Source organism: Dendrobates tinctorius, unplaced genomic scaffold (genome assembly GCF_039654945.1).
Source record: "Dendrobates tinctorius isolate UK_male_01 unplaced genomic scaffold, ASM3965494v1 ptg000094l, whole genome shotgun sequence".
In the NCBI taxonomy this organism is placed as follows: Eukaryota; Metazoa; Chordata; class Amphibia; order Anura; family Dendrobatidae; genus Dendrobates; species Dendrobates tinctorius.
Window position 1 is genome coordinate 5,435,004 of NW_027361762.1, and position 15,459 is coordinate 5,450,462.

General features: G+C 45.4%; 1 protein-coding gene across 1 annotated transcript in view; it reads left to right on the forward strand.

Moving 5' to 3' along the window:
* The window catches only part of GSG1 (germ cell associated 1), a 128,855-nt gene that overhangs the window by 108,565 nt on the left and 4,831 nt on the right, over positions 1–15,459 (forward strand). Inside the window, exon 3 of the mRNA XM_073586664.1 lies at positions 5,818–5,865. Coding sequence (XP_073442765.1) covers positions 5,818–5,865 — 48 coding nt within the window. The remainder of the gene's footprint in view (positions 1–5,817; positions 5,866–15,459) is intronic.

Below are 15,459 nucleotides of genomic sequence, written 5' to 3' on the forward strand. Positions count from 1 at the left end.
ATAGCAGAGCCAGCAATCACACCTGCATTATAATCATGTGCACTTAACCAAAGAAACTAGAGTGCAATGATGCTCACCATCACCGTGGGAAACTTAGAACAAACGACACCACAGTGCAATAATCCTAATTGCCACCGGGGGCAAAAACCAACCTTAAGCACAGTATAGGAAAAAAGAAAAGGTTACCTGTGCTTTTTATATGTCCTGATCCAGCATGGATCATGACAGTACCCACCCCTTAATGAGGGGCCTCTGGACCCTCAAGACCGCTCCCCATCAGGGAACCACCTACAGCGGGGACGCCCAGACCCAGAGTTCACCCCAGCAACTACCTGCATGTCAGGTTGATGAGAAACAAGCCCGCTGGTATTGGCAACGTATGTTCTGGAGGCAACACACATCTCCGAAGCTCTGACCTGGGGAACGGGTTGTGTATGTGTATGTTTGGTATGAGATGGTAACACTCCACAACACACTTCCACTCGATGTTTTTTGGAGGCCACCCATACACGCTCGTTCACACACAGGTCTGGACCTGAACGTTTATTGCCACTTGTTCGTTTGTCACCACTTGGAGAACTCTTTCTGGGATTGAAAACAGAGGCGTTCCCCCTGTGTCACCACACTCACACCACCGCACCTCACCAAGGGGTACACCACCCTCCAACCCCTTCCACCAAGAGGTCTACGCCTCCCAGGGTTGTCCAATGGCGAGGGTTGAGACTTGCCCCTACTCTCCTGCAGCACATCTGCTACCCTCACCGGAGAGTAAGGGGTCCGTTAAAGAGAGATGGCAGAGACAGTAGTTCCTAGGCAGCAGCCCTCACACGAGTGCCCCCAGCTGACCACTTCGCTCGACCGCCAATCTATTACCGGGTTGTGTCTCTTCAGCCAAGGGAGGACTAAAGCAATAGGTACTGGCATTCCCTCCAAGACGTAGCATGACAAGGACTCCTCATGATGTCCTATACGCAGATGGATATCCTCTATGACCTTGGTCAAGCTCCCCTGGCTCAGTGGAACAGAGTTTATGGCCTGGATGCTTATAGGCTGAGCTAGCGTCCTACACCTCAGACCATGAGTCTGGACAAAGCGAGCATCCACCAGACTGACTCCTGCTCAGCTGTCCACAAACACCGGTATCACCTCCGGTACCCCGCCAGCCCAGAACTCTGCTGACATGGTACTTTGGGAGGGCAAAATGGAGGAAATGTATACTCCCTGGTCGCCTCCCTCCAAGCGACCAGGGGAATGCGGCTTCTCAGATGGCACAGATAATTTGGCATGCAATGGGCAAGCCTTCAGGACATGACCAGTCTGCCCACAGAACAAACATGTCGACACCACTCCCCAAACCGTAGGCAGCTCCGTACACAAACTAGCTCCTCCTACTTGCATGGGCTCATCAGGAGACTTGGCATGAACTGGGCAGGCTCTCATAAAATGGCCAGGCTTCCCACAGGAAAAGCATACCCCCCACCACGACGAGCCACAGACACCTCCTTTTTTGTATCAACAACACCGGGCTGTCTGGGTTCCTCCGTCCGCACTGGTGGGTGTTCCTCCCTAGTGAGGACATCAGGGGGCATTTTTTGTATATGTCTTTCCCTAAGGCGTCTATCCACCCGGATGGCAAGTGACATGGCGGCCTCCAGCAACCTGGGGGTGGCGTACTGCACCAGAGTATCCTGCAACTTTGTAGACAAACTGCACAAATTGACTCCTAAGTGCAGGGTCATTCCACTGAGTATTAGTGGCCCATCTCCTAAACTCAGAGCAGTACTCCTCAGCGACCTGGGCTCCCTGTTTACACCTACGGATTCGGGATTCCACCAGGGCGACGCCATCAGGATCCCCATACACAAGCGCCAAAGCCGCAAAGAACTCGTCCACGGACTCTAAAGATGGAGAATCATCCGGTAGGGAGAAGGCCCAGGATTTGGGATCCCCTTTAAGAAGGGACATAATGATTCCCACCCATTGCTCTTCACTCCCTGATGAACGAGGGCGCAGCCTGAAATACAATTTACAAATTTACAGGCTTGTTGAAACACCATGAATTGATCTCTCTCTCCAGAAAATCTGTCAGGGAGGGATATCTTGGGTTCTGGCTGAGCCTGTTCCTGGACCAAGCCCCCAGAGCCCACCAACAGCCACAGCTGCCGCACCAACCCTCCGCGCAGCCCCCTAATCTCATTAGTAAGGGTCTGCAGCAATTGGGAAAAGAGCTGAACTGGATCCATGGCTCAGCAGAAAAAAAGTTATCGGTTGGTGATAATGTCACGTGGACCCGTCCTGTGTGACGTGACCAGCTGGCCGGTAACTAGAACAATAGGATGCGGCACGTGATACTGTCCTGTGTGACACGGCTCACAGGCCGGTAACTAAAACAAGATAAAGGGAAGGGAAACAGTTACAATGGTGGGCCCTGCAATAGGGAAAGGGGATGTGGAGACCTCCTGCACTCCCCTGAGTCTGTGTCTCCAACGCTCCTAACATTCCCTATGCCGGTTCCGCACCAGGCACCGATCAGGAACCTGTCGCCCTAGCACACCCTACACCTATCCCTTGCTAGGGAGCTGGGTGGCGCAGGCACTGGCCCCACTGCTGTACTAATACACGCTAAGGAAAAACACAAACAGGGAAACACCACTCAGCTTTACTCTGTTGCACTTGCTTCTGGAAACAGAGTCCACCACCAGCATGCAGCTCTCCTCCTGAATCGCTGCCACCAAGCTCTGTCAGAGCTACAAGGAAATTCCCTATGACTCCTTTCACACCAGGGCTAAGACAGTGCTGCAAGGAACGCTCTCCAGCTCCTTCCTCCACCAAGGATGGTTGAAATGAACACTATCACCAACCCTGATTGCAACACCTGTGACTCTTTTATAGCAGAGCCAGCAATCACACCTGCATTATAATCATGTGCACTTAACCAAAGAAACTAGAGTGCAATGACGCTCACCACCACCGGGGGCAAACTTAGAACAAACGACACCACAGTGCAATAATCCTAATGGCCACCGGGGGCAAAAAACAACCTTAAGCAGAGCTTAGGAAAAAAAAGGTTACCTGTGCTTTTTATATGTCCTGATCCAGCATGGATCATGACAGGAGCATTTTATGGGGGCAGCATATGGGGGCATATTCAATGGAGCATCTTATGGGGGCAGCATATGGGAGCATATTCAATGGAGCATCTTATGGGGGCAGCATATGGGGGCATAATCTATGGAGCATCTTATGGGGCATAATTTATGAAGCATCTTATGGGGCCTATTCTATGGAACATTTTATGGGGCAGCATATGGGGCATAATCTATGGAACGTCTTATGGGGCCAGGGAATATTATTCTATGGAGCATCTTATGGGGCCATTATTAACCTTTGTGCAGCATTATATGGAGTGTATTTTGTATGGTGCATCTTAGGGGGCCATCACGAACTGTATGGAGCATTATATTGGGCTCCTGATTCAATATGGCTATTCAAAAACATTTAACTTACTGATGTCTCAATTAATTTTACTGTTATTGGTATCTAATTTTATTTTTTGAAATTTACCAATAGCTGCTGCATTTTCCACCCTAGGCTTATAAGCGAGTCAATAAGTTTTCCCAGTTTTTTGTGGCAAAATTAAGGGATTCGGTTTATGCTCGGGTTGGCTTATACACATGTATAATATACTGTTCAAAAAATAAAGGGAACACTTAACCAACACAATGTACTAGGATGTGTTCCCTTTATTTTTTTGAGCACTATATAATATATATATACACACGTGGTCAAAATTATTGGTACCCCTTGTTCAATGACTGAAAAACCCACAATGGTGACAGAAATAATTTGAATCGGACAAAAGTAATAATATATCAAAAATCTATGAAAATGAACAAATGAAAGTTAGACATTGCTTTTAAACCATGCTTCTGCAGAAATTAAAAAAAAATAAAACTCATCAAATAGGCCTGGACAGAAATGATGGCAACCTTAACTTAATATTTTGTTGCACAGCCTTTTGAGGCAATCACTGCAATCAAACGATTCCTGTAACTGTCAATGAGACTTCTGCACCTCTTGACAGGTATTTTGGCCCACTCCTCAAGAGCAAACTGCTCCAGTTGTCTCGTGTTTGAAGGTTGCCTTTTCCAGACTGCATGTTTCAGCTCATTCCAAAGATGCTCAAAAGGATATAGATCAGGGCTCATAGAAGGCCGCTTCAGAATAGTCAAATGTTTTACTCTTAGCCATTCTTGGGTGTTGTTAGTTGTGTGTTTTGGGTCATTATCCTGTTGCAAGACCCATGACCTGCGGCTGAGACCAAGCTTTCTGACACTGGGCATCACATTTTTCTCTAGAATCCCTTGATAGTCTTGAGATTTCATTGTACCCTGCACAGATTCTAAACACCCTGTGCCAGATGCAGCAAAGCAGCCCCAAAACATAACAGAGCCTCCTCCATGTTTCACAGTAGGAACAGTGTTCTTTTCTTGATATGCTTCATTTTTCCATCTGTGAACATAGAGCTGATGTGCCTCGCCAGAAAGTTCCATTTTTGTCTCATCTGTTCATAGGACATTCTCCCAGAAGCTTTGTGGCTTGTCAACATGTAGTTTGGCAAATTCCAGTCAGGCTTTTTTATGATTTTTCTTCTAACAATGGTGTCCTCCTCCTTGGCCGACTCCCATGAAGTCCACTTTGGCTCATACAACGACGGATGGTGCGATCTGACACCGATGTTCCTTGAGCATCTGGTTAGAAGTTTTTCAGGGCTCTTTTGCAACCATTTGTATTATCTGTCTTTGATTTGTCATCAATTTTCCTCCTGCGGCCATGTCCAGGGAGGTTGGCTGCAGTCCTATGGAGCTTAAATTTCTGAATACTATGTGCAACTGTAGTCACAGGAACATCAAGCTGCTTGGTGATTGTCTTATAACTTTTACCTTTTAACATGTTTGTCTATAATTTTCTTTCTAATCTCCTGAAACAACTCTTTCCTTCGCTTCCTCTGGTCCGTGTTGAGTGTGATACACACCATGTCACCAAACAGCACAGTGAGTATCTGTAGCCCTCTATACAGGCCCACTCACTGATTCCAAGATTGTTGACACCTGTGATGTTAATTAGTGGACACACCTAGATTTAACATGTCCCTTTTGTCACATTATTTTCAGGGGTACCATCATTTCTGTCCAGGCCTATTTCATGATTTTTATTTTTTAAATTCTGTGGAAGCATGGTTGAAAAGCAATGTCTGACTTTCATTTGTTCATTATCATAGATTTTTGATTTATTATTACTTTTGTCAGATTCAAGTTTTTTCTTTCACCATTGTGGGTTTTTCTGTCATTAAACGAGGGGTACCAACAAGCATCAATTCATCAATTTTGACCACGTGTGTGTGTATATGTGTGTATATACTCGTATATATATATATATCTCAAACTGTACCTGGGGACAACAATGTTATGAATGAGGACAACCCATTTATGACCACTGTACTGTCCTATAATAACATTTTGAAATGGTTTCTAGAGAACAAAATTTATAGTTCAAGAGCCTTGGGCTGCTTAAAAAAATACTCACCTGTCGCAGTCAGTGACTGGCAAAGCAAGCATTTTTAGCCGTTTCAGTTATCACCAAGAAACAAAGAGCATCGGAAACAAGGTAACAGTTTCAAGAGGCACCAGCAGGTTGCCTGTGAAGATGAGTATAATTTTCTTTATTCTTTGAATAATAATTGTTTTCTTTAGAAAACTGCTTTAGATGGTAAATTATGTACTTTGTGTGCTTATAATTCTTTTTGTCTTATTGCAGATGAAAAATGCAGAAGTTTTTTGGAGTTGACTCCCCCAGCTGAAAGAGGTATACAGAACATTGTATTTTGCCATTTGCCATGGGTGTTTTGTTCCACTTTCCCTAATGTACAATTCTAATGATGTTTCCTTTGATGGTAAAAATGAATGTAACATGAAAAAGAGCAACTGGTCATTTGCTGATTGCAGGCATGTAAAATTCCCTTGTAACCACACCCAAGCTAATAACCCATTACTTGACTCATGTAAAGTTGGGTACAACTGTTTCATGTTTTCATGTAACTTCTAGCTCCTTACTTACTGTTTCAGTGTGCTCAAAGCACAGAGTACATAACTTTCTTGTCTGTGCTTTGACCAGATGATAACCTGTCAGTCAAGCCTCTGCATGCAAGAGGCAAGACTCAGTCAGTAGTTCTAAGAGTTTTGATGTCATGGGTGGTGTGAGTGTAAACCTCAGTGATGTGCACTGGAAGGGAGCACTGAACTCACAGATGCAGTGCAGGGTTCACAGAAGTATCTACTATAGGTGAGCTTGTTTGAATCCAGTTTAAGGAGCAGTAACATTATTTGTCTTTGAACAATTAAGGTGGGATTTAGCAATGTTGAGACTACAGGAGTGTCTCGAATTAGTGCATAAGAGGGGAAGTGGAAGGAATGTTTACCCATCTTGCGACTATCTAGGAGTCACCAGATGGTGCTTTGTATTTGGATAGGGCAGGCACAAAGTGTGGGTGCGAGGGAGCTGTGGGGTGAATACACCTCTGGCAGAGCAGCTAGAGCCTACTAGCTATTGAGAGTTGTAGTCTAGAGGCACAGAGATAGAATTCTGTCTATAAACAAGAAACAAACCTCAAGGATGTAGGAGCCTAAAGGGGAGCTAAAAAAAAGGAAAACTAAGGTAAGAGACTTGGTGACTTTAACTCATTGCATAGAGAGAGACAGTTTTTCTTTCTTGTGCCCAGAAAAGCATTTTAAATACAATATGTAGCACAGATGACAATATGTACTGTACTTTGATGATATAAAGTGTAAATTCCCAAAAACGCCCTGCAAAACTTTTTGGAGATCGGCTGCGGACACTTTTGGATTGCCTCCACCTTGTCTATTTGTGGCTTTATCTTGATACTTCTGATGATGTAGCCCAAGTATTTTGCCTCTTCTTTCCCGAGGGCGCATTTCTTTGGGTTTATGTTAAACAGTGCCATCCTCAGTGCATCCAGTACTGCCCTGACCTTCTGAAGGTGACTTCCCCAATCCGGGCTGAAGGTCATGATGTTGTCCACATAAGCGGTGGCATACTTTTTGTGAGGGTCTAGGATCCGGTCCATGGCCCTCTGGAAGGTATCTGGGGCGCCTTGTAGTCTGAACGGCATTGTGGTATACTGAAAGCACCCATCAAGTGTAGAGAAGGCCATCTTCTCCTTGGAACTTGGGGACAGGAACATTTTCCAGTACCCTTTCGTTAGTTTGAGGGTGGTGATATATGTGGCTTACCATAGCCTCTCAATGAGCTCATCAACCCAGGGCATCAGATACGCGTCACACTTGAACACCTCATATAATTTTCTGTAGTCGTTACAGCAGCACCACTCTCCATAAGGCTTCAGCACAAGGACAATAGGGCTTAACCAACCACTCTTTGACTCCTCGATGATGCCCAGGCTCAACATTCTCCTCACCTCCTTGGAGATTACCTCTCGACGGGCTTCAGGAATCCGATACGCCTTTTGATTTACCCTCACATGCAGTTCAGTCAGGATTTCGTGTTCCAAAACTTGCGTACAACCTGGTAACTCTGTAAACAGGTCTCGATTCTGCTGAAGCATCTCACGGCACTGTTGTTTCTGGGTCAGTGACAGTGTCTGCCACTGTGACATCCTTGAACCTGGCTTCAGGACTGGCTCACAGGCATGCAGCTTCCACCGGTTCCTGTTATGAATGAGTCACCGTAGGAGGCAAAAACAGAAATACTAGCTAAGTCCAGAAAACCAGAGAAGTTGGCAGCTATCGGATTGCAGACCCCTGAACCTATCAACAACAACTAGCAGTAGCCGTGGGGGGTTCCTACGGTGCCCTAGACCCCTCGATCACAGCCGGAGAACTACATAGCCTAAAGACAGAAAGGGAAATCTAAACTGCCCCAGAGCAGACCCCAAAGCAATAGGCAGCCCCCAATATATAATGAAGGTGAAGCAAGATGAAAAAACACTCACACAGATAGAAAGATAGGCTGAGCAAATGATGGGGCCCAAGCTAACTAGATAGGACAGGATAGAAAAGCTGCTGTCTGTAATCCGCCAAAACCCTATCAAAACAAGAGCCAACAGCTGATAGGGAAAAAAGCCCTGAAGACGCTAGGCTTCAAAAAGACTATATCAGTACTCAGGTATTTTCTGAAGACAGAGCAAAAAGGAATTCAGCTCACCCCAGCAGGGAATGGCAGAAATCAAGGAAAACAATGCAAAACAAAACCAAAACACAAATGCAAAAAGTAGAGCAGAAAACTTAGCTTTTGAGGAGCAGGAATCAGACTGGTCTCCTAGAATCCCTCAGAGAGATCACCAGCAAGGCAGAAGGGCGTCGGCTGCCTTATATCCAGTCAGTAATTCCCGTCACCCAGTCATCATCATCCTGCCCAGGTGCTTGGTAATCAGCCTCACTACCTTCCTTCACCAGAAGAGGGAGTTCATCAGACCTCAATGGTGAAGGGGAAAATGAACTCACAACAGTACCGACCCCCTTGAGGAGGGGTCACCGAACCCTCATCCACGCCACCGGGGCGATCAGGGTGAGCCTGATGAAAGGCATGCACCAATCTTTTGGCATGAATATCAGAGGCAGAGACCCAGGAATTATCCTCCTGACCTTAAACCTTCCACTTAACCAAATACTGGAGTCTCTGTCTAGCCAGACGGAAATCCAGTATCTTCTCTATCTCATATTCCATGTTACCTTCAACCAATACAGGGTCCGGAGGTGCCACCCCAGGAACTACTGGTTCAACAAACCTCTTCAACAAGGACTTATGAAACACATTATGGATTTTAAATGTAACAGGAAGAGCCAAACGAAAAGAGACCGGATTAATAATCTCCAAAATCTTGTAAGGTCCAATAAATCTAGGTTTAAACTTAGGAGAAGCCACCTTCATAGCGATATTTTTTGATGATAACCAAACCATATCACCAACCTTAAACTGGGGACCAATGGTCCTATGTCGGTTGGAAAACCGCTGGGCCTTTTCCTGGGAGAGAGATAACTTATCCACCACTTGGTCCCAGATCTGGTGCATTCTCTCCACCACAGTGTCAACACCTGGACAGGCAGAAGGCTCCACCTGCCCTGAAGAAAATCGAGGATGAAACCCAAAGTTACAAAAAAAAGGTGACATCAAAGTGGCAGAACTAGCTCTATTATTTAAAGCAAATTCGGCCAAGGGCAAAAATGAAACCCAATCATCCTGATCAGCGGAAATAAAACATCTCAAATACGACTCCAAGGTCTGGTTTGTTTTCTCCGTCTGCCCATTGGTCTGAGGGTGAAAAGCAGAGGAGAAGGACAACTGAATTCCCAGCTTGGAACAGAAAGTCTTCCAAAATCTAGACACAAACTGAACTCCTCTGTCAGATACTATGTCCTCAGGAATCCCGTGCAAGCGAACCACCTGTTGCAAAAACAGGGGCACCAACTCAAAGGAAAATGGCAACTTAGGGAGTGGTACAAGATGAACCATCTTAGAGAACCTATCACAAATCACCCAAATAACAGACATTCTCTGAGTGACAGGCATATCAGAGATGAAATCCATTGAAATATGGGTCCATGGCCTCCTGGGAACCGGCAAAGGCATCAACAACCCACTAGAGCGAGAACAAGGTTTAGACCGGGAGCAAGTCCCACAGGACTGCACAAATCAGTACTCAGGTATTTTCTGAAGACAGAGCAAAAAGGAATTCAGCTCACCCCAGCAGGGAATGGCAGAAATCAAGGAAAACAATGCAAAACAAAACCAAAACACAAATGCAAAAAGTAGAGCAGAAAACTTAGCTTTTGAGGAGCAGGAATCAGACTGGTCTCCTAGAATCCCTCAGAGAGATCACCAGCAAGGCAGAAGGACGTCGGCTGCCTTATATCCAGTCAGTAATTCCCGTCACCCAGTCATCATCATCCTGCCCAGGTGCTTGGTAATCAGCCTCACTACCTTCCTTCACCAGAAGAGGCGGTTCATCAGACCTCAATGGTGAAGGGGAAAATGAACTCACAACAGGTTCCCTTTCTCGGCAAGGTTTGAGCAGGTTGATGGTGGTAAATTTGGTACTGCTTTCTTCTCCCTGGTTGGTGGACCTTGTAGTTGATATCACTTAACTTTTCAACCACCTCGTTTGGCCCTTGCCACTTGGCCAGGAACTTACTTTCCACCTTGAGGATCAACACTAACACCCGTTCTCTAGGGCTAAACTGTCTCAGTCTTGCTGAACAATTGTAGACCCTTGCCTACTTGCTTTGTGCTGGAAGGAGACTTTCTCTGACAATTGTCATCACCCTCATGATCCTGTACTGTATTTGGGCCACATGTTCGATGACGCTTCGCAGGGGCGTAACCTCCGCTTCCCAAGTCTCATTTGCAATGTGCAGAAGTCCTTGAGGGTGCCATCCATACAACAACTCGAATGGTGAGAACCATATAGAAGCTTGTGGGACTTCTCTAATGTAGAAAAGTAGTTTTGGCAGCGAGCAATCCCAGTCTTCTCACCCATCCTTCACCATGACCTTCTTCAACATAGATTTCAGTCTTGTTGAACCTCTCCACTAGGCCAGTGTCCTGAGTTAGGTAATCTGGAGGGCCTTTCACACAACTCAGTGATTACCTTGGACATGAACGGTGTCCCTTGGTCTGTCAGAATCTCCTTTGGCAGGCCCGACTGGGAGAAAATATGACCTAGATCTCGCTCTATACTCCTGGCGGAGGAGTTTCTCAGTAGTACTGCCTGTGGGTACCGTGTAGCATAGTCCATTACCACCAGGATGTATTGATGACCCCTGGTGGACTTAACTAAGGGCCTGACTCGGTCCATGGCAATCCGATAAAATGGCACTTCGATTACGGGCAACAACACTAAGGGACTGCGAAAATGGGATACGGGAGCAGATAGCTGACAGGTAGGACATAATCGGCAGAAATTAACAATGTCTCGGTGACACACAGTCCAGTAGAACCTCTGAAGGACCCGCTCTTGAGTTTTATCTACTCCCAGATGCCCACCCAAGACATGAGAATGGGCCAGATCTAATACCCAACACTTATAGGGACCCAGCACCAACAAATGCTCTATCAGTTCCCTTCTAGGTTTATTGACCTGATAAAGCAGTTCTTCATTTAAAGTGAAACATGGAAACCTGGTGTCGGTCCCGGCTCTTGAGCACCTCCATTTATCACAGTCTCAATGTCAAACAAATTTCTTAAATTAAGATCATACATTTGGGCAGTCCCAAAATACCCTCCAGAAACCCTCAACTAACTCAGGAATCTCGGCCTCACTGGTCACCGCCTCATCCTCGTCACCAGCAAGTAAGCACAGGGAGAACTCATCCGACTGCGATGGGGAATCTTCATGGGTGGACCGGCTTCTATCTGCATTAGTGGGCACCCTCGCCTGTTCCAACAGGTGCCAGAACAGACTAAAGTCACGCCCGATGATCACCAGGTGTAGCAAGTGTTTGACTACGCCAACCTCATGGGACTCAGTACTATGGTTCATTTTTATCATTATTTAGGAAACAAGGTAGTACTTGGCGTCACCATGGATGCAGCGGACGCCCACGTATTTTCCTGAGATCAACTGGTCAAGAACTGTGGCCCTTATCACAAAACTCCCTGAGTCCAAGAGTCCTGACACCAGCACCTCATTTATTGTCACGGGACATGCCTGCAGCCTTTCACTGGGCTGATAATCCACACTGCAGGCGGGATAGGCATAGTACAAGCAGCGCCTCCCTAGGCTTCAGTCCATCTCCTCAGAGGAGAAAGGACAACGGGCCAATGGCCCTTGACACAGTATGGGGATGCACCAACCCCTGGTTTTCTTAGAAACCTCTCGACCACCTGGTACTGTTCCACTAGGCCCACCAGTTCGTCCGCATTCCAGGTATCTCCCTGGGCAACCCAGATCTGAACCGACCTATGAAGGGAGTAAACAAATCTGTCCATGACAACCCGCTGGACCATCTGGGCTGGAGTGGAGGATTCCGGCTGCAACCATTTGCTGCATTTTACAAGATGCAGTAAATCAAACATTTAGGATCGAGGTGGTTTGTCCCCATAGTATGCCCAGTGGTGAACCCTTTGTGCTCTGACCGACATAATAACTCCAGCGAGTGCCAAAATTTCAGATTTTAATTTGGCATACTCCTGCGCATCCTCTAACACCAAATCAAAATAATCCTTTTGGATCTCGCCAGTTAGAAAGGGGGCTAGCACCTCCGCCCACTGCTCTGTCGATAGCTTCTCACACTCTGCTACCCACTGAAACATAGTCAAAAATGCTTCCACATCATCACCCGGGGTCATTTTTTGCATTGCTCATCTTACCACCTTCTGGACATATGTGACGTCATCTGGACTTGGGGGAGGAGCTGCCGACTTTCCACAAGCCGCCTCTAAGAGCAAGTTAACATGCTGCTGATGCTGCTGTTGCATCTGATTTACAAGCTGCTTACTGGTCTGTTGCTGCTGCTGCGCTTGTACCAGATATTTGAACAGGTCCTCAATTTTACCATACGGTGGTTTGTGGCCTCCTTCACCCATGACATGCAGCACCTCTTGTAGCCATCACACGTGTTCACTGGGAACGCTGCCTGCACTTTTATCACCACCTGTGGTAAATCAGCTCACTCGGCTGGACACAAGGTCAAAACGATAACACTGTCTCTTTAAGAATGTCCTTGGTTTATTAGGTTCAGCATAAGCCAAGTTTGAACAAGTAAACACAGCCCTCTGGGCAAAAACAGCAAAACAAAATACAACAAAACACAGTCCTTCTCATTGCGGGGATCAGCCCGCACTGGGCTAGCAAGGTCCACAGTTCAGGTTTTAGCATGAAACACAAAACAGTTCTCTGGAGTGTTCCTCTCCAGACACTGAACACATACTGCCTCTGGAGGCCAGCTATTTAAGCCCCAGACCGCACCGTGGTGTGGAGATAAGGTGGACAACCTTCCACCCACTCTATGGTCATCCACAAAAAAACCAGCCCTTTATTTAAATTGTCTGCTTTGCAACACTTAGTGTGCTGAAGGAAAAACTTCTGGGGTTTTAGATCACTGAAGCTATGAGCCGCAGTGAAACATATCTTCCCTCCAGCACCTTGCCAGTGACTTTGTCACAGTATTTAAAGTGAACCTGTCAACAGGATTGTGCTCAGTAAACTACAGACAATGTCAGGTTGGCGATGTTATACTGATTAAAATGATACATTAGTTGGTGAAATCTGTCTTGTGGTTGTTGTTTAATCTTTATTTGCAGCTTTCGGGTAATCAGATTCTTGTGCTTAGGGGCGAGCCTCTGGACAAGGCTTTAAGTGGTGCTCTGCTTAGATATTCATCTGTGTGGCTTGTGACAGGTCACTTATTCCTCAATGACCTGCCCCTATTTTATGTAATGAATATACCGGTAATATTGTTTGGAGAAAAAAAATTCACTTTCATCAGGCAGGCAGTGGCAGCACCTGCACTGTCACATGATACGGTGGATAATGTGCCCGTTTTCATTTTACTTAGACATATAATTTTGTTTGAAGAAAAAAATTCTTAATCAAAATGACGTTCCGATAAATGCTACACGCAGGCACGGCTGGTGGCATCTTGATGGAGCCTAATTTTTTTTCTCTGCCAAAATGGCGCCGGAGCCTGCTCTGTAGCATCTATCGGAACTTGATACATGCCGTTGCTCAGGCGCCGCCGGCACCATCTTGATGCAGCCTAGTTTTTTTTCTCTTCCAAAATGGTGGTGGTTCCTGCGCAGTAGGCTCTATAGGAACTATGCTACTTCGCTGGCATCGCTGGTGCCATCTTGAAGGAGTTTAATTTTTATTTTTCTCTACCAAAATGGCACCGACGCCTGCTCAGTAGCATCTATAGGAACGCGATAGATGCTGTTGCGCAGGCGCTGCCGCAACCATCATGATGGAGACTATTTTTTTTTCAATCAAAACTATATGTGTGAATAAAACGAAAAGTCATATTATCCACCGCATCATGCTACAGCACAGGCGCCTGCTTGATGAATGTGAATTTTTTTTTCAAACCATATTATATGCAGTATGTAAAATTAGGGACCGGTCATTCAGGGATCAGTGACCTGCCATAAGGATGACTATGTAATCAGACCACCACATAAAGCGCCCCCCACAGGCCGCCCCGGAGCACGAGAATCTCATTAACTGAAAACTGAAAATAAAGATTAAACAAGAACCACGAGACGGATTTCATCAGCCCAGGTATCATTGTAATCAGTATAACGGTGCTGACCTGACACTGTCTGTAGGTTACCCATCACAATCCTGCTGACAAGTTCTCTTTAAATACTGACATATTTCTGTCTTCTTCCATTCTCAGTACTGTTGTTCTGCACCTTGTCACCTCAGTGTTACTTGCCGACTCTCGTTAAGGCTCTCATAGACTTGCATTGAGAATGTAACTTCCAGTGGCCACATAAGACACTGTGTGAGTGGGCTAATCAGAGCTGCCTTCACATGATGCAGGACTGACACCCAGAACTGTTCTGAGAACATAAGTAGCCGACGATCAGAAAGTATTTTAATTCCTGTAATCACTATAGCTATTTGGGTAAATTGTAAAGGAATCCTTGGAGTGATGCTCCACTTCTCAGATTGCTGCAGAATAGAACCGCTGCTCTGTGTGATAAGTGCGGTATGTGTAAGGGCTCACCATTTTTTCATGTACAAGTTTGATACGAATTTTTCTCAGAGATAGAATTCATACATATCATAGTCTATGGGGCTGTTATCCAGATATTTTTGCAGGCTGTGTGTTATGCACAAAATCTTGGAGATACGTCCCATATTCGTCTATTTTTTTTAATCAGAATCGCTAATGCAAGTCTATGGGTTCAGAGAAAAATAGGACAGCACTTGGATGCCACCATTGTTCACAGACTGTTTAATAAAAGAAGTTGGAGAAATATTTATCATCCAAGAAAAAAAGTTGATGAAACTCTGACCAAACTGTGATGGTAAAAATCTGTCACTGATGAAAAGCCCTGATGACACTGTTTAAAAACACTGATGAAAAACATTAATGACACTGATCAGAAACACTGATGACTATTTTTTTAGGGACAATAAAAAGCCCTGAAGTCTAAATGATCCCTCGGTCTAGGGCTAAGGTGTCAGTTATGCTTTATACAGATTCTCTCTAAATTACACATTACATTTTATGACATATTTTTTCCAAGGAGCTGTGATCGATTATCCAACTATTATGATTTATGAGTAAAAATATACAATGGAAACTTCCATAAATGACTGCTGTGACACAATGATGCAGTGTTATATGCACTGCAGCATTGCTGGTTGCTAGAGCCATCACATCATATTGCTTAGTCTTGTAGTACTAAACTCTTGGA